This window comes from Salvelinus fontinalis, chromosome 18 (assembly GCF_029448725.1).
Source record: "Salvelinus fontinalis isolate EN_2023a chromosome 18, ASM2944872v1, whole genome shotgun sequence".
In the NCBI taxonomy this organism is placed as follows: Eukaryota; Metazoa; Chordata; class Actinopteri; order Salmoniformes; family Salmonidae; genus Salvelinus; species Salvelinus fontinalis.
In genome coordinates this window covers 35251267-35271640 of record NC_074682.1, presented here as the reverse complement: position 1 = coordinate 35271640, position 20374 = coordinate 35251267, and the positions used below count along the sequence as shown (strand labels likewise).

At 42.0% G+C, this 20374-nt stretch overlaps 1 protein-coding gene across 2 annotated transcripts in view; it reads left to right on the top strand.

Annotated features, from left to right (window-relative positions):
* LOC129815398 (SAP domain-containing ribonucleoprotein-like) overlaps positions 1-15663 on the top strand; it is a 53028-nt gene extending 37365 nt beyond the window's left edge. For both annotated transcript variants that reach the window (XM_055869198.1, XM_055869197.1), the window contains exons 10-11: positions 12842-12928; positions 15322-15663. In XM_055869198.1, coding sequence (XP_055725173.1) covers positions 12842-12928; positions 15322-15363 — 129 coding nt within the window. In that variant the 3' untranslated portion in view covers positions 15364-15663. The remainder of the gene's footprint in view (positions 1-12841; positions 12929-15321) is intronic.
* Positions 15664-20374: the final 4711 nt, after the last annotated feature.

Here is a 20374-nt window from a genome sequence, read left to right as displayed (position 1 = left end):
TCACATCCCTACCTTTTTCATTTATTTGAAATATGTATACGTTTAATATATAAGGTAGCTAGTTTCACAACAGTTTTCCATAATGTGTTATGTTTTGTAGTATTGTTTTTTATGGTCTGTTTTTCAGTTGATGCCTCCCTCCCTGTCAGAATATCATTGAGCTTTCACCTTTGGTCTTTGGGGTAGGATTTGTTCTCTGTTCTGTCAAGATTAGCTTTGACAATCTGCAGTTGTGCTTTCAGGTCAAGTGAAAACTGTTCTTTGCGGCGGAGCTTGTAGAGAGGCCTTGCAGGTTTTAGGAATGGGGGTGGAAAGGGCTGAGCACATATTCACGTTTGTATATCTTTGTTTTTTATAGCTCCTCCCCTGAATGATTTGTGGGTAATGGTGTATCATTCGTATTTTCTCTGCGAAGTCCATCTTATATAGGAACATGCTTTTTTTGGATAAACTTTCAGCTGTTAGTGCTTCTCACAATTGTAGGTTAATTAGACTGAACTTAATTGAATAGTTTAAGTTTTTATATTAGATTTACAGATGCTGTATATTATACAGCCTAATCTACAGTGAGCTCCAAAAGTATTGGGACTGAAAAAATGTAGCTACTTATTTTTGGCCCTTTTAAGTTATAAATGACGGAGGTTAAAGTGCAGACTGTCAGATTTAATTTGATGGTAATTAGAGGACTCTTTGTAAATAGTCCCCCCATTTTAGGGGACCAAATTATTGGGACAAATTCACGTGTGTATTGAAGTAGTAAAAAGTTGTAAATAAGAATGGAATGTTTCTAAACACCTACCTTTGCCATTTGAGTGACAGCTAGCAAGATGCACGCACACAGCAGAGCAAGGGCAATGATGTGGTGCATGTATCTGCACGTACATTGCCTTCAGAAGGTATTCATACCCCTTGGCTTATTCCACATTTTGTTGTTACAGCCTGAATTCAAAATGGATGAAATACACTGCTCAAAAAAATAAAGGGAACACTTAAACAACACAATGTAACTCCAAGTCAATCACACTTCTGTGAAATCAAACTGTCCACTTAGGAAGCAACACTGATTGAAAATAAATTTCACATGCTGTTGTGCAAATGTAATAGACAACAGGTGGAAATTATAGGCAATTAGCAAGACACCCCCAATAAAGGAGTGGTTCTGCAGGTGGTGACCAGAGACCACTTCTCAGTTCCTATGCTTCCTGGCTGATGTTTTGGTCACTTTTGAATGCTGGCGGTGCTTTCACTCTAGTGGTAGCATGAGACGGAGTCTACAACCCACACAAGTGGCTCAGGTAGTGCAGCTCATCCAGGATGGCACATCAATGCGAGCTGTGGCAAGAAGGTTTGCTGTGTCTGTCAGCGTAGTGTCCAGAGCATGGAGGCGCTACCAGGAGACAGGCCAGTACATCAGGAGACGTGGAGGAGGCCGTAGGAGGGCAACAACCCAGCAGCAGGACCGCTACCTCCGCCTTTGTGCAAGGAGGAGCAGGTGGAGCACTGCCAGAGCCCTGCAAAATGACCTCCAGCAGGCCACAAATGTGCATGTGTCTGCTCAAACGGTCAGAAACAGACTCCATGAGGGTGGTATGAGGGCCCGACGTCCACGGGTGGGGGTTGTGCTTACAGCCCAACACCGTGCAGGACATTTGGCATTTGCCAGAGAACAACAAGATTGGCAAATTCGCCACTGGCGCCCTGTGCTCTTCACAGATGAAAGCAGGTTCACACTGAGCACATGTGACAGAGTCTGGAGACGCCGTGGAGAACGTTCTGCTGCCTGCAACATCCTCCAGCATGACCGGTTTGGCGGTGGGTCAGTCATGGTGGGGGGTGGCATTTCTTTGGGGGGCCGCACAGCCCTCCATGTGCTCGCCAGAGGTAGCCTGACTGCCATTAGGTACCGAGATGAGATCCTCAGACCCCTTGTGACCATATGCTGGTGCGGTTGGCCCTGGGTTCCTCCTAATGCAAGACAATGCTAGACCTCATGTGGCTGGAGTGTGTCATCAGTTCCTGCAAGAGGAAGGCATTGATGCTATGGACTGGCCCGCCCGTTCCCCAGACCTGAATCCAATTGAGCACATCTGGGACATCATGTCTCGCTGCATCCACCAACGCCACGTTGCACCACAGACTGTCCAGGAGTTGGCGGATGCTTTAGTCCAGGTCTGGGAGGAGATCCCTCAGGTGACCATCCGCCACCTCATCAGGAGCATGCCCAGACGTTGTAGGGAGGTCATACAGGCACGCGGAGGCTTCACACACTACTGAGCCTCATTTTGACTTGTTTTAAGGACATTACATCAAAGTTGGATCAGCCTGTAGTGTGGTTTTCCACTTTAATTTTGAGTGTGACTAAATAAGTAGTGAAACATGTATTATTGAGTAGAACTTGTAAGGTAATGATAAAAAGTAAGTTAGGTTTTTTCATGCGGATGTGGCGGTATACTGCCTTCTGGTGGCGACTAGAAAAAAATTCGTAATAGGAACTATTACAAATTGATGCTCCTTGGAAGTAAATATTAGTGCTTTAAAAAGTACTTAAGTCCTTGAGTTTTACTTGCCACGGTCTGTACGAACCCTGGATACCCCATAATGACGATGTGAAAACAGGTTGCACATTTCTTTTAATGAAATACATTAGTCTAATTTACATAAGTATTCACACCCTTTTGCTATGACACTCCAAATTGAGCTAAAGTGCATCCAATTTCCTTTGATTGTCCTTGAGATGTCACTACAACTTGATTGGAGTCCACTGGTGGCCAATTCAATTGTTTGGACATGATTTAGAAAATAAACACGCCTGTCTATATAAGGCCCCACAGTTGAGTGCATGTCAGAGCAAAAACCAAGGTATGAGGTTGAAGGAATTGTCCAATGAGCTTTGAGATGGGATTATGTCGAGGCACAGATCTGGGGAAGGGTAGCAAAAAATTTCTGTAGCATTGAAGGTCCTCAAGAATACCGTGACCTTCATCATTCTTAAATGGAAGAAGTTTTGAATCACCAAGATTGTTGCTAGAGCTGGCCTCCCAGCAAAACTGAGCAATCGGGGGAGAAGGGCCTTGGTCAGGGAGGTGACCAAGAACCTGATGGTCACGCCGCAGAGTTCCTCTGTGGAGATGGGAGAACTTTCCACGAGGACAACCATCTCCGCAGCACTCTACCAATCAGGCCTTTATGGTAGAGTGGCCAGATGGAAGCCACTCTTCAGTAGAAGGCAGACAGCCCGCTTGGAGTTTGCCAAAAGGCCCCTAAAGGACTCTCAGACCATAAGAATCAATATTCTCTGGTCTGATGAAACCAAGATTGAACTCTTTGACCTGAATGCCAAGCTTCACGTCTGGAACCATCATGGAGGAACCATCATGCTGTGGGGATGTTTTTCAGTGGCAGGGACATTGGAGACTAGTCAGGATCAAGAAAAAGATGAACGGAACAAAGTACAGAGAGATCCTTGATGAAAACCTGCTCCAGAGTGCTCAGGACATCAGGTTCACCTTCCAACAGGACAACGACCCTAAGCGCACAGCCTAGACAATGTAGGAGTGTTTTCGGGACAAGTCTCAATGATCTTGAGTGGCACAGCCATAGCCCGGACTTGAACCCGATCTAACATCTCTGGAGAGACCTGGAAATAGCTGTGCAGCGACGCTCCCCATCCAACCTGACAGAACTTGAGAGGATCTGCAGAAAAGAATGTGAGAAACTCCCCATATACAGGTGTGCCGAAGTTGTAGATATACCCAAAAAGACTCAAGGCTGTAATCACTGCAAAAGGTGCTTCAACAAAGTACTGAGTAAAGGGTTTGAAAACTTATGTATGTAAATTCAGTTTCTTTTTATAAGTTTGCAAAAAATTCTAAACCTGTTTTTGCTTTGTCATTATGGGTATTGTGTGTAGATTGAGGGGGAAAAAACGATGTAATACATCTTCTAACAAGGCTGTAATGTAACGCAATGTGGAAAAATTCAAGGGGTCTGAATACTTTCCGAATGCACTGTAGCTAGCAGTATGTTTGGAACATCAAATCACTTTATTGAATCAATACATATGCAGTGAACAAATATCAATGCAACAATTTCAAAGATTTTACTGAGTTAGTTCACATAAGGAAATTAGTCAATTGAAATTAATTTGGGTCTAATCTATTTCACATGACTGGGAATACAGATATGCATGTGTTGGTCATAGATACGTTAAGGTAAGGGCGTGGATCAGAAAACCAGTCTGTATCTGGTGACCACCGTTTGCATTATGCAGCGGGATCCTTTACAGAGTTGATTAGGCTGTTGATTGTGGAATGTTGTACTACTCCTCTTGCTGGATATAGGCGGGAACTGGAACATGCTGTCGTACACATCAACCCAGAGCATCCCAAAAATACTCAATAGGTGACATGTCTCGTGGGTATGCAGGCCGGGGGCCGTGCGTTATCATGCTGAAACATGAGGTGATGGCGGCGGATGAATGGCACGACAATGGGCCTCAATCTCATCACGTTATCTCTGTGCATTCAAATTGCCATCGATAAAATGCAATTGTGTTCGCTGTCCGTAGCTTATGCCTGCCCATACCATAACCCCATGGGGCACTCTGCTCACAACTTTGACATCAGCAAGCCGCTCGCCCACACGACGCCATACCGCTGTCTGCCATCTGCCCAGTACAGTTGAAACCGGGATCATCCTTGAAGAGCACACTACTCCAGCGTGCCTGTGGCCATCGAAGGTGAGCATTTGGTTGTGCAAACCCAGTTTCATCAACTGTCCGGGTGGCTGGTCTCAGACGATCCCACAGGTGAAGAAGCCGGATGTGGAGGTCCTGGGCTGGCGTGGTTACACGTGGTCTACGGTTGTGTAGCCGGTTGGATATATTGCCACATTCTCTAAAACGATGCTTATGGTAGAGAAATTTACATTAAATTCTCTAGCAATAGCTCTGGTGGACATTCCTGCAGTCAGCATGCCAGTTGCACGCTTTATCAACTTGTGACATCTGTGGCTTTGTTGTGTGACAAAACTGCACATTTTAGAGTAGCCAGTTATTGTCCCTAGCACAAGGTGCACCTGTATGATCATGCTGTTTCATCAGCTTCTTGATATGCCACACCTGTCAGGTTGATGGATTATCTTGGCAAAGGAGAAATGCTCACTAACAAGGATGTAAACAAATCATGTAATTTGCAGTATAAATGTTTATGATTGCTTTGTTTCAGCCACAGTTACAAGGATGACATGCCTGGGTTGTCCTGAACAGAATTAAGAAACATATTGTGAAGAAAACGAGCTGCGGAATACGCACTTGAATGCACTCATGACACATTCTATGTGCACCAAAATTACAATGTTTGTCTGCAGTGCCTTTTGAAAGCCTAAGATCGTATTTTATAGAATAAGCTTTAAAATTATGCCCACCTGATCCAGATTGTGATGTATGTAATGTTTCTGGATTGCGTAAACACCAACAGTAATTGTGTGATGGTGGGGATGCAGGGCTGTGTTCCAAACAAACTGCAAGTGTGCTTGCCTCAGTTCCTCAATGGAAAAGCTAGGAGAGCTTAAAAAAAAAACATTTCCATTTCCCAATGATGGAAATCACTGTGCTCTTGGAAACTTTGAACACTAGAAATTGTTTTATACCTTTCCCCAGATATATGCCTCATCACATTTCTATCCTGGAGGTCTATGGACAATTCCTTGGTATAATTTCTGCTCTGACGTGCATTGTCAGCTGTGGAACCTTTTATATAGACAAGTGTTTCTTTTAAAATCATGTCCAAACAATTGAATTGGCCAAAGGTGGACTCCAATCAATTTGTAGTGGCATCTCAAGGATGATCAAAGGAAATTGGATGCACCTGAGCTCAATTTGGAGTCTCATAGCAAAGGGGTGTGAATACTTGTGATTTGTGCATTTCTAAACATGTTTTGACTTTGTCGTTATGGGGTATAGTGTGTAGATGGGTGAGAATGAAAAAAAATGTTTGAATTCAGGCGGTAACACAAAATGTGTAATAAATCAAGGGGTATGAATTATTTCTGAAGGCACTGTAGACAAGGCAATTGTCTACTCATCTGAAGGACCATCATTTACATGGGATTTTTAAGGAGAAGGGGGCTTGGCCAGACTCTCAGCTCTATGTGCATTTGAATCTGGAATGATAATACCCTTTTTGCCCACAAAGTGTATGGAACCACACATACTCAAATGTACGCACACACTTTTGTATAGAGGGCCATCTGTCCTCTCTGGCCATACAGATCTGGGAAAACAATGAAGGCTCCTTGACATGTCACAATTTCATCTCCCTCAGAATTTCAGATGTCATCCCTGTCTTTCCCAAAGGGAACTACAGAGATGATCGTCAACTCTGTCAGCTTCTATTAATCAGAAATAGTGATGTCTGAAAACTTTCGGATTTTAGTGTTTCTGTTGGCATGGTTGTTATTGGTGGATAAAGTGACTTTATACTAAAAGAGTTGAAGTATTATACCCATCATCTTGTCTCTGACCGATTCCTTTCCCCCCCACTTCTTTGCATTTAGCTAAACTGTTGTATCCTCTGAGTTTTTACTCATCAGTCTGAATAATAACTGTCACTAATTCAAGCTGTTCTAGAATGGCTTTGTGAATAGAAAGAGAGAGGGAGGATAGAGAGGCCTGGGGGGGGGCACAAAAAAATAACACCGCAGCCTGAGAAATGAACTTGATGATCTCAAGGGGGTGAAGGGGGGGATCGCCATTCCCTGCTCCTGACAATCAAAATTAGATTGGCCAGCACTATGTCAACACTGGCCTCTGCTTAAGGCATGACAGGGGCAGGGGGACAACCCCCCCCCCCCCCCCCCCCCCCACACACACAGTTTTTGAGAGTTTGCCATGTGAACTATGGAGACCCCACAGAGCCTTTCACTGACTGTGCAGGCCTTTAAGAAATGCACAACCCTTTTCATAAACCAACCCCTTCCCTCTACTCAATATTTTGACAAACATATCCTCTCAGTCCATGATTGTGTTCTTTAGTAGTATTTTGTGAAAATGTTGTGTCAAGTAACTGGAAAGGAAAAGTCAATGTGCAAGCAAAGATTCGTTTTTTAAATTCTCCAATCTATGGCAAATCCTGATTTTGAGAATTGCATGTGTAATCCCACTCTTTTGGACATAACTTGAATGGTAAATCAAGTGGCAACTTAAATTGTCAGTATATTAGGCTCCGTAGAGAAATATTTTGCATCTGGGTGCCATACTCTTTAGTCTGGGTTTCGGCACCAAAATGTAGCTTTTATATATTTCTGCTTCTAATCTTTGCCTTGTAATCTTCACTTGAAACCACAGTGCACAGAATTGTAATTGCAATGACATGCAGTTGAATTAAGCAAAGCAGTATATCGGCCACAAATGTTAACTTCAGAAAATAATGAAACTTTGACCAACTTAATTTTCTTATTTCAACAATTCTGGTGGTAGAGCAACCTACTCCGTATCCGTCTTCAAAAGCAATTATTCACCTTGGTTAATCTTTTAAGCAACGCAGAAAATTCTCCAGTGTTAAATCAACACAGACAGTGTTAAATTTAAGGCTGTGGCTGGGGATCCAACTTTTTCCAGATTTTTTTATATGCGGATCACATTCTGCGCATGTTTCTTTACCTCTACTTTACGCACACATTTTTGGTCTCCTTTCACATTTCTCACTGTCGATTTGTGAATGATAATTCAAGCTTTACTGGTGAAACGTCCATGCAGCGTCAGCATATCAACCATTTGATCTCAATCAGTTTCATGGGGATATGCATTTAGATCTTGAGTTATACAGTGTTTCGAACTAGTCTACAGTGTTTTGAATGATGTACAGTGAGTGAATTTCAGAGCAGATGACGTTAACAAGGTGTAGCATAACCCTTCTCAAACCCTGGTCCGGGGACCTGCGCCAGTCCGTGGAGGAATGCTTGTCAGTCCCCGGAATATTTGTCTTGACTAAATTCTTGCCATAGGCCTACTTAACTATGCATGCTGCAGTAAACAAATTGTGTTGCCATGACAAAGTATAGCACACCAAACACACACACACACAAGCTAGCCCTGCTGTGCAGCCTGCATGCTCTTGCTCTCCCTTTTAGTTAACCATGGCCTGCTCTAAACAAAAGCAACTAGATTAGTATTTTAATGTGAAAGAAGGTTCATTTTTTAGGTCCACTGAGGCAAAAAAGTATCATCCATTCACTTGATAGTACGCCCCATGCTACATCAAGTTTGGATTTGTTTCAAATAAAAGCTGCCTGCCAAAACCAGTCTGTGTGATGTCAGACTTGTCTCTGCAACATGCTATGAAGCCAACAAATGTGCAGACATTTAGAAACAAAGCATCCACATCTCAAGGTTAAACGAACGAGGTGAGCTGACCAACCAATCATAAATGCTGTACAATATTTTCACAGACAACGAGAGTTTACTCAAGGCTTCATACTTACTCTCTCATAACATTTCCAAGTGCCAGGCTTCTTTCACTCTCGTTGAAAAGTTGGTCATGCCTTCAGTCGTTAATGCTTGCCGAGAGATTTTGGGCCCAATTGCTGCTACAAAGATCAGTGAAATACCACTTTTCAATGACAATGTCACGTGTAGAATCCAGGATATGGCAGATGATATTGAAGCACAGGTTTTAGACCAAGCACACGCATCAAATTGCTTTGCAATCCAATTAGATGAGACAGACATTTCAAATGCAGCCCAACTTCTTCTATATAAACTCAGCAAAAAAATAAATGTCCTTTCACGGTCAACTGCGTTTATTTTCAGCAAACTTAACATGTGTAAATATTTGTTTGAACATAACAAGATTCAACATCTGAGAGACAAACTGAACAAGTTCCACAGACATGTGACTAACAGAAATGGAATAATGTGTCCCTGAACAAAGGGGGGTCACAATCAAAAGTAACAGTCAGTATCTGGTGTGGCAACCAGCTGCATTAAGTACTGCAGTCCATCTCCTCCTCATGGATTGCACCTCATGCCACCTTGCAGCATGCCTAAGGCACGTTCACGCAGATGAGAAGGGACCCTGGGTATCTTTCTTTTGGTGTATTTCAGAGTCAGTAGAATGGCCTCTTTAGTGTCCTAAGTTTTCATAACTGTGATCTTAATTGCCTACCGTCTGTAAGATGTTAGTGTCTTAACAACCGTTCCACAGGTGCATGTTCATTTAATTGTTTATGGTTCATTGAACAAGCATGGGAAACAGTGTTTAAACCCTTTACAATGAAGATCTGTGAAGTTATTTGGATTTTTACGAAATGAAAGACAGGGTCCTGAAAAAGGGACGTTTCTTTTTTTGCTGAGTTTAGTTGCCACTTTCAAAAAAAAGCTGGGCGTCAGGAGAGACCAAGTGTGGATAGAGGCATTTTCGATATGTTCCCCCCTATTCTCAACTCTGGCTGACGAGGGGGATGTGGACATTGATCACATGCTTTAAATTGATGGGGTCACATCTGAGCCAAACTCTGATCAAATTCGAGGATTACTTCCCCTCACAATCTTATCCCCGCTCGGGAAAGCGATGGATGAGTAATCTGTTCACCAACACTGAAGAGACTCAGCTTGTCACCGGTACTTTAGGATAAACTATCGGAGCTGTCCTGTGACCAAGGCATACACGCTCATTTTAATGAGACGCCTTTCCACATTCTGGCTGTTCAGCAACTCAGCAAGATGGGAGTGAAGACGTTAATCCCTTTTCATTCCACATAGTTATGTGAGACCAGCTTTTCCTCTCTTGCTGCAACAAAATTAAAATATCGCAGCAGACTGGCTGTTAAACACTTTGAGAGTATCCCTCTCCTCCTTCCCTCTGAGGTTTGACAAGTGTCCAAGAGACAGGCACACCCATCTCAAATTGATTAGGTGAGTCAAACATGTTTAACTATTATATTTTTTAAATAGTGTATATATTGAAAGAATGCAAGATTATTTGTTTACAAAAATTGAATTGTGGTTACATTGTGTATAATTACTAAACATTTATTTATTTATTGTTTTGTCATTTAGAATGTCAGCCTCTGAAGACAGCCCATACAGAAGGACAGATACAGACAGCCCCTGAAGAAAGCACAGAGAGAGACACTTCCCATGAGTACAAGACAGACCGACAAACCATGAAGGCAGCCAAGTATATACAATGTTCATTAATTTAGTGTAAAGTAAAAAATAAATGCAATAAAATTGGTGTTCATAAACATGCGATTGTCAATAATTTTTTACCAAAGAGGTAAAAAAGGCCATGCCTTGCTGGTCCTTTGCACAAAAAAAGTTTGAGAAAGGCTGGCATAGCCTATCTGTGTACTTAGCTGAGTGGTGCATGTTGTTGAGTTTTGGCCCTGTGAGAGAGACATGCAGTGGTGTTTTTGTCTTACAGTAACCTAATACTATGCCATTATATTCGATTCTGTTATGTAGAATACTATCATTATGTGATCTTATAGACATTGATTCAGTTTTGATCCAACTTTATTAAATGAGCAGCATTCGCTAGAGCAGAGTGTGCGTAAAGTAGAGAATAAACACATATGCAGAAGAAAAAAAGGTTTGAGAAAAGTCGGATCTGCCGCCATTGCGTAAATTTAACACTGGTCAAGTGTCTATACTTTTCACTTTTAAGATAACACATTACTTAGTGTAAAGCCTTATTTGCATATTTCTTATATGTTAATACATTTTTGTATTATTTAACGCAATACAACAAGTATTTAGGAAGGCCTTAAATTCATGGTTTTCAGGCCTGATGTGGCCTTCAGGCCACATTATCATGGCTTGCAAGTGATATGTAATTCCTATTGGAATCCAGCCAGGGTGGGGATATCCAACATTTTAAATTTATATTCACCTGCAACCTGCATTCAGAATAACTGCCAGGTTGGGAAGACTAAGATATGAGACTACCTAAACCATCTTAACTGGAACAACCATTTCAGTAACCGGTGCAATAAGTACAAGTAAGAGATTGAACTACAGTGCATTCGAAAAGTATTCAGACCCCTTGACTTTTTCCTAATTTTGTTACGTTACAGGCTTATTCTAAAATGGGTTAAATATGATTTTTTTCATCAATCTATACACAATACCATATAAAAGCAAAGCAAAAAACGGTGTTTAGAAATGTAAAAAAAAAATTAAACATCACATTTACATAAGTATTCAGACCCTTTACTCAGTACTTTGTTGAAGCACCTTTGGCAGCAATTACAACCTTGAGTCTTCTTGGGTATGCCTTTTGGCAAACTCCAAGCGGGCTGTCATGAGCATTTTGCTGAGCAGTGGCTTCCGTCTGGCCAGTCTACCATAAAGGCTTGATTGGTGGAGTGCAGCAGAGATGGTTATCTTTCTGGAAGCTTCTCCCATCTCCACAGAGGCACTCTAGAGCTCTGTCAGAGTGACAATTGGGTTCTTGGTCACCTCCCTGAGCAAGGCCCTTCTCCCCCGATTGCTCAGTTTGGCCAGGGGCCAGCTCTAGGAAGAGTCATGGTGGTTCCAAACTTCTTCCATTTAAGAATGATGTAGTTCACTGTGTTCTTGGGGACCTTCAATGCTGCAGAAATGTTTTGGTACGCTTCCCCAGATCTGTGCCTCGACACAATCCTGTCTCGGAGCTCTACGGAAAATTCCTTCGACCTCATGGCTTGGTTTTTGCTCTGACATACACTGTCAACTGTGGGACCTGGTGTATGTCTTTCCAAATCATGTCCAATCAATTGAATTTACCACAGGTGGACTCCAATCAAGTTGTAGAAACATCTCAAGGATGATCAATCGAAACAAAATGCACCTGAACTCAATTTCGAGTCTCAAAGCAAAGGGTCTGAATACTTAGGTAAATATTTTTTTATATATATACATTTGCAAATATTTCTAAAAACCTGTTTTCGCTTTGTCATTATGGAGTATTGTGTGTAGATGGGGGAAAAAATATTTAATCAATTTTAGATTAAGGCTATAATGTAACAAAATGTGGAAACAGTCAAGGGGTCTGAATACTTTCCGAATGCACTGTAGTTTAAAAAATGTATGTTTATATTTGAGTAACATACGATAATAATATAATTAATAATAATAATTAATCAAACAGTGTACATGCAAAAACAGATATTGAAACAAATGATTCAAAAAATCTACCTGCAATGGAGCATGAGGAAATATGATTGTGTAGTTTTGGTTTAATACTGGTTATTTTACACATGAGTGTTAATTTAACAACTGAATCAACACTAGAAATGTTACACTGAAAATCAACACAAGGTAACACTAGCCAATTTGCTGTGTAGTATTGTTGCAGAACAAAGATCAGGAACTTCCTTAATTCCGTATATGCAAATTCTTAAATCCATGATAGTGAGTGTGCAAGTGCACACTTTTGGAGAAGGGTGGAGAATATCTGGATGCAGCCTAAAGCTGGACCATCACTGTTGCAGCTGTATGGGGCATCCCACTCAGCCCCTCCTGCTCCTCACTTTGGTTTCCGGGATGGAGATTGGGATGGAGCCGACCTCGGGGTTGTGTTTTTGGAGGTTTGACCAGTGACCTGGAATCTGTCAGTTTGTTCTAGTTGGCAATCTCTTGCCAGAACGCAGTGTGTGAGGAAAGCTTGCTGTGTCCTCGCATAACCTTTTAAAATTATTCACCAGGCCACCAGATTTTCAGCCTTTTAATCTTAGAAATTCACACTGAGAATTTGGGGGTATTTTTCTCCACCCTTATTCAATGTAATGTCATTTGTTTGTTGCTTTTTCGAAACGCCATTTGGAAGTCTCCTCATCCTTGTCTGATGTTGTGTTGCAGGTTGAAGTTGACGAGAAACTGAAAAAGAGGAAGGAGAGGTTTGGGATTCTCACCGCTGCTGCTGCAGTTGGGGCTGAAGATTGTGAGGTACAAAAGGTTTTGTTTTCATGTTCCTGGGCTATGACCTGTTGTTGCCAAAAGAGCTGGTCGGACTGACTTTCAAGTGATCAAACACTGCTGTGAGAAACATTCAAAATAAGTGAACGGAATGTTCACATTGTTGTGGATTGGGGAGGGAGGGGGGTGTTAGAATGTTTTGCAAGTCGCTATTAGAATGTTCTAGAACAGAAAGAACGAAGAATTGCCTAGTTCTGAAGGAACTGTAATTGGGCAATACCTCAATATTTAGCCAGTGTTTCAAAGGCAAACATTTAATTGATATTGTAAACCTATTTTGAGTCAATAGATGTGAAAATCTGTTGGGTAAATGTATTGCGAGTCATCATTTACAAGCGTATATTATGGCTTTCTTTCCACAGAACCAAAATCCATATTTTGGAAAATGTCCATAGTTCATAGGGGTATACAAGCCTAGAGTCTACCTTTACAGTTCAAAGTTTTTACCTTGATAGTTAAAAAAAATAAAAATAATGGAATGATTGTGATGTTTCCTTGAATATACACAAATGAATTCCAGAGAATATCTGAGCTTTTGTCGATGACCTATATAGTCATCCAGCAATGACAAGCAGTTACAGTATTTTTGCTTAGTTCTGCTGTTATGTTGTCTAGCATGCAATATGGTTATGAATAACTAAGTCATCAAATGACTAGATCTCATATACACTACTATTCAAAAGTTTGGGGTCACTTAGAAATGTTTTTTTTAAAAGAAAAGCAATTTTTTTTGTCCATTTTAAAATAACATCAAATTGATCAGAAATACAGTGTAGACGTTGTTAATGTTATAAATTACTATTGTAGCTGGAAACGGCTGATTTTTAATGGATTACCTACATAGGCGTACAGAGGCCCATTATCAGCAACCATTACTCCTGTGTTCCAATGACACGTTGTGTTAGCTAATCCAAGTTTATAATTTTAAAAGACTAATTGATCATAAGAAAACCCTTTAGCAATTATGTTAGCACAGCTGAAAACTTGTTCTGATTAAAGAAGCAATAAAACGGTCCTTCTTTAGACTAGTTGAGTATCTGGAGCATCAGCATTTGTGGGTTCGATTACAGGCTCAGAATGGTTAAAAACGCGTCAGTCTATTCTTCTTCTGAGAAATGAAGGCTATTCCATGCGAGAATTTGCCAATAAACTGAAGATCTCGTACAACGCTGTGTACTACGCCCTTCACAGAACAACGCAAACTGTCTCGAACCAGAATAGAAAGAGTGGGAGGCCCCAGTGCACAACTGAGCAAGAGGACAAGTACATTAGAGTGTCTAGTTTGAGAAACAGACGCCTCACAAGTCCTCAACTGGCAGCTTCAACCTCTGCAGCAATGCTGGCAGCACTCATACGTCTATTTCCCAAAGACAACCTCTGGATATGACGCTGAGCACGTGCACTCAACTTCTTTGGTCGACCATGGTGAGGCCTGTTCTGAGTGGAACCTGTCCAGTTAAACCGCTGTATGGTCTTGGCCAGCGTGCTGCAGCTCGGTTTCAGGGTCTTGGCAATCTTCTTATAGCCCAGGCCATCTTTATGTAGAGCAACAATTCTTTTTTTCAGATCCTCGGGGAGTTCTTTGCCATTAGGTGCCATGTTGAACTTCCAGTGACCAGTCAGTATGAAGGAGTGTGAGAGCGATGACTAAGTGGGCCCAATTTGGACATTTTCACTTAGGGGTGTACTCACTTTTGTTGCCAGCGGTTTAGACATTAATGGCTGTGTGTTGAGTTATTTTGAGGGGACAGCAAATGTACACTTATACAAGCTGTACACTCACTACTTTACATTGTAGCAAAGTGTCATTTCTTCAATGTTGTCACATGAAAAGATATACTCAAATATTTACAAAAATGTGAGGGGGGGCACTCACTTTTGTGATATACTGTATGTAGATATTCCATTAAAAATCAGCTGTTTCCAGCAACAATAGTCATTTACAACATTAACATTGTCTACACTGTATTTCTGAGCAATTTTATGTTATTTTAATGGACAAAAGATATGCTTTTCTTTCAAATACAAGGACATTTGTTTTGACCCCATACTTTTGAACGGTAGTATATGGATGATGCTTGTAGTTTTAATGTTGCAGGTATCAGGTCTGGTAGTCTTCATACTGACTTGATACTCTGTAATGTTTGTTTCCTCACCACCACTCATCATTCAAGTAATAATTCACCAATTTTAAGAAAGATCTATTTATTGTTACACATGCATATACCACAAATAGAAATCCTGATTCTGTGGAGTCACAATTTATAATGAATTCTGTATATGCTCTTCTGTATACATTTGGCACACATGACAACATTTATGTAGAATGTTCCTTACATGTTCAGTTTTCCCCCCCATTTCAGGCAAAGAAGAGGAAACGCGCAGAACGATTTGGAAATAATTGATTCAATTTGATGATTTTTTTAAACTTTTTTAAAAATGTCATTGTATTTTTTTAAACTTGTAACTCTTGTTTTACAGTGGTAAAATACCAACCTATGCTGTTTAGTAAGAACAAATATTTACAGTATGTAAAAGTTTGGAAATTAAAGATCTCTTCCAATTTCCCACAAGTGTCCCTTGAGAAACTTGTTCCTATAGCTGTTGCGGAATAAGTTAATGTATAGTCTGGATAGACTTTCCTATCAGGGCTTAATCCTTAAGAGTCGTTTGACGCATAATAAACAAATCCCTATCAAAATCCATCTGTTTTAAACTGGAGATATCTGAATTTTTGTTTGGGCTGCGTCTCAATCCACCACATCTGCCTTCAGCGTCTGCGGTGGAAAGTGGAAGATCTACAGCACTGTTTGTCAGACCAAGGAGGCATCCCAAAAATCGGTCTTCTCGCGAAAACGTCTTAGGAACTCCACCAGGGGAGGGATGGTCCTGTTATAGCACAATGTATGCTCTCTGCTCTGGGGAAGAAGCGGCTGACGTGCCCTGGTAGGGATTTGGGTGTGATAATGTTGGTTTGATATGGTTTGATTTGGGTTGGATAATGGCTAAGCAACCTTAGCTAAACCTGGCAATAGTCCCCTGCGAACCAGGTGGTAGGGTACCACTGCTCCTGGTTTGTGACATTTCTCACTCAATTGACATGCTGTAACAAGTGTGGAGGCACTAAGGTAGTGTTCAGTTGAGAATTTTATATCAAATATCTTCAATATAGTTTGCCCGTTTAGATTCCTGGTTGCACACTTAAGCTAACTTCATAACAAGAAATGCACAAATCATCTTAAATTAACTTAATTGTGCTACACAAATTTCAGACACTTTGGGATGATTTAGACATAGCATTTCAAACATGCTATATTGACTTGGCATTGTTTTTTGGACAGAAATTCTAGTTGGCATTTGGTGGCAGGAGCCAGGTAAACAAAACCAAAGCATGGATTGGTCACTGCTTGTCCAAAGACTACTTACAGTATAAACAGTTCATAATTAGACTGTTTATAAATATGTCATACGTTTTTGGGACTTATTGGACTTCCGACAAAATGTTCTTACTACATTTCACTGTATAATTTAAAATTGAACTCCTACTTAATTTTTTTATTTCATCTTTATGTAACCAGGTAGGACAGTTAAGAACAAGTTCTCATTTACAACTGCGACCTGGCCAAGATACAGCAAAGCAGTGCGACAAAAACAACAACAGAGTTACACAAACAAACGTACAGTCAATAACACAATAGAAAAGAAAAATAGAAAAATCTACGTACAGTGTGTGTAAATGCAGACGAGTAGGGAGGTAGGCAAACATAGGCCATGGAGGCAAGATAATTACATTTTGGCATTAATACTGGTGTGATAGATGTGCAGATGATGTTCAAGTAAAAATACTGGGGTGCAAGAGGGTAAATAATAATATGGGGATGAGGTAGTTGGGTGTGCTATTTACAGATTGGCTGTGTACAGGTACAGTGATCGGTAAGCTGCTCTGACAGCTGATGCTTAAAGTTAGAGAGGGAGATGTAAGACTCGAGCTTCAGAGATTTTTGCAATTCGTTCCCGTCATTGGCAGCAGAGAACTGGAAAGAAAGGCGGCCAAAGGAACTGTTGGCTTTGGGGATGACCAGTGCAATATACCTGCTGGAGCGTGTGTTACGGGTGGGTGTTGCTATGGTGACCAGTGAGCTGAGATAAGGCAGGGCTTTACCTAGCAAAGACTTATAGATGACCTGGAGCCAGTGGGTTTGGCGACGGATATGTAGTGAGGGCCAGCCAACGAGAGCATACAAGTCGCAATGGTGGGTAGGATATGGAGCTTTGGTGACAAAACGGATGGCACTGTGATAGACAACATCCAGTTTTCTGAGTAGAGTGTTGGGGGCTATTTTGTAAATGACATCACCCAAGTCAAGAATCGTTAGGATAGTCAGTTTTACAAGGGTATGTTTGAGTGAAGGAGGATTTGTTGTGAAATAGGAAGCCAATTCTTGATTTAATTTTGGATTGGAGATGCTTAATGTGAGTCTGGAAGGAGAGTTTACAGTCTAACCAGACACCTAGGTATTTGTAGTTGTCCACATATTCTAGGTCAGAACTGTCCAGAGTAGTGATGCTAGTCGGGTGGGAGGGTGCGGGCAGCAATCTTTTGAAGAGCATGCACTTAGTTTTATTAGCATTTAAAAGCAGTTGGAGGCCACGGAAGCAGGACTGTTGTATGGCATTGAAGCTCGTTTGGAGGTTTGTTAACACAGTGTCCAAAGAAGGGCCAGATGTATACAGAATGCTGTTGTCTGAGTAGAGGTGGATCAGAGAATCACCACCAGCAAGAGCGACATCATTCATACATACATAGAAAAGAGTCGGCCCGAGAATTGAACCCTGTGGCACCCCCATAGAGACTACCAGAGGTCCGGACACCAGGCCCTCCGATTTGACACACTGAACTCTATCAGAGAAGTAGTTGGTGAAGCAGGCGAGGAAGTCATTTGAGAAGCCAAGGCTATTGAGTCTGCCGATAAGAATGCGGTGATTGACAGAGTCGAAAGCCTTGGCTAGGTCGATGAAGACGGCTGCACAGTACTGTCTTTTATCGATGGTGGTTATGATATCGTTTAGGACCTTGAGCGTGGCTGAGGTGCACCCATGACCAGCTCGGAAACCAGATTGCATAGTGGAGAAGGTACGGTGGGTTCTAAATGGTCGGTGATCTGTTTATTAACTTGGCTTTCGAAGATTTTAGAAAGGGAGGGCAGGATACATATAGGTCTATAACAGTTTGTGTCTAGAGTGTCTCCCCCTTTGAAGAGGAGGATAACCGCGGCAGCTTTCCAATCTTTGGGGATTTCAGACGATACAGAAGAAAGGTTGAATAGGCTAGTAATAGGGGTTGCAACAATTTCGGTGGATAATTGTAGAAAGAGAGCATCCAGATTGTCTAGCCCAGCTGATTTATAGGGATCCAGATTTTGCAGCTCTTTCAGAACATCAGCTGTCTGGATTTGGGTGAAGGAGAAGTGGGGGGGAGGGTTTGGGCAAGTTGCTGCATGGGGTGCTGAGATGTTGGCTAGGGTAGGGGGAGCCAGGTGGAAAGCATGGCCAGCCGTAGAAAAATGCTTCTTGAAATTATAGATAGTCGTAGATCTATCGGTGGTGACAATGTTATCTATCCCCAGTGCAGTGGGCAGCTGGGAGGAGGTGCTCTTATTCTCCATGGACTTTAGTGTTCCAAAGCTTTTTGGAATTAGTGCTAAAGGAAGCAAATTTCTGTTTGAAAAAGCTAGCCTTTGCTTTCCTAACTGACTATGTATATTGGTTCCTGACTTCCCTGAAAAGTTGCATATCGCGGGGGCTATTCGATGCTAATGCAGAACGCCACAGGATGTTTTTGTGCTGGTCAAGGGCAGTCAAGTCTGGGGTGAACTCAGGGCTATATCTGTTCTTAGTTCTACATTTTTTGAATGGAGCATGGTTATTTAAAATGGACAGGAAAGCACTTTTGAAGAGCAACCAGGCATCCTCTACTGATGGGATGAGGTCAATATCCTTCCATGATACCCGGGCCAGGTCGATTAGAAAGGCCTGCTCGCTGAAATGTTTTAGTGAGCGTTTGACAGTGATGAGGGGTGCTCGTTTGACCACGGACCCATTACGCACGCAGGCAATGAGGCAGTGATCGCTGAGATCCTGGTTGAAGACAGCAGAGGTGTATTTAGAGGGCAAGTTGGTCAGGATGATATCTAAGAGGGTGCCCGTGGTTACGGATTTAGGGTTGTACCTGGTAGGTTCCTTGATAATTGTGTGAGATTGAGGGCATCTAGCTTAGATTGTAGGACGGCCGGGGTGTTAAGCATGTCCCAGTTTAGGTCACCTAACAGTACGAACTCTGAAGATAGATGGGGGTCGATCAATTCACATATGGTGTCCATGGCACAGCTGGGGGCTGAAGGGGATCTATAACAAGCGGCAACGGTGAGAGACTTGTTTCTGGAAAGGTGGATTTTTAAAAGTAGAAGCTGAAATTGTTTTGGCACAGACCTGGATAGTATGACAGAGCTCTGCAGGAGATTACAACTCCGCCCCCTTTGGCAGTTCTATTTTAAAAGTCCTGCCTCTCCCATCTTCTCATTGGTTTATAGAAGCAAGGACCCACGTGCCATCTCAATGGTTATACCCACGTGGGTGATTGAAAGATGAACTGTTTTGCCGGTAGTCGTGGTAATACTATGAAAGTTTAGATGCGATCACCATATAAGTTCAACGATGAAAAAGCCTGGAAGGAGGATAGGTGACTAGAAACGATTCGGTTGGCCGGTTTATGTGTGGATTAATTTGTCGGAGTAGAGGACCTTGTGCAGTTCAGGTAAAATAACAACTCAATGTTTATATCCCAGGACAAATTAGCTAGCAACAGCAAGCTAGCTAAATAGGACAAATTAGCTAGCAAGTGCAAGCTAACTAGCTAAATTGCCATACATGTTTAATGCTTTTCGACCTGTCCCGAAATGAATGTCATTGGTTCAGAGTTTGTTTTGATATTTCAACCTGCGTGTTGTGATCGCGTTTGGTGTAGGGGGACAAAATAGATTTATGCACGATGCAGCCGGTTTGGGTTCCGTGTAAGGCATATTGAGCAGGGCTGGAGGCTCTACAGTGAAATAAGACGAAAATCACTAACCAAAACAGCAATAGGCAAGGCATTATGACATTAGGGAGAGGCATGTGTAGCCGAATGATCATAGGGCCTAGTGAGTAGCTAGGCGAGCCGGAGGCACGGCGATTCAGACAGCTAGCAGGCCGGGGCCTCAGGGGGACGTCAGCTAGACAGCTAGCAGGCTGCTAGCTGATGGGCCTCAGGGGGACGTCGCAACGGGAGAGCCTGTTGAAACCCCCTCGGATGGTTACGTTGGCAGATCAGTTGTGATGGATCGTCGGGACTCTGTGTTGGCAGCAAATGGTCCAGCC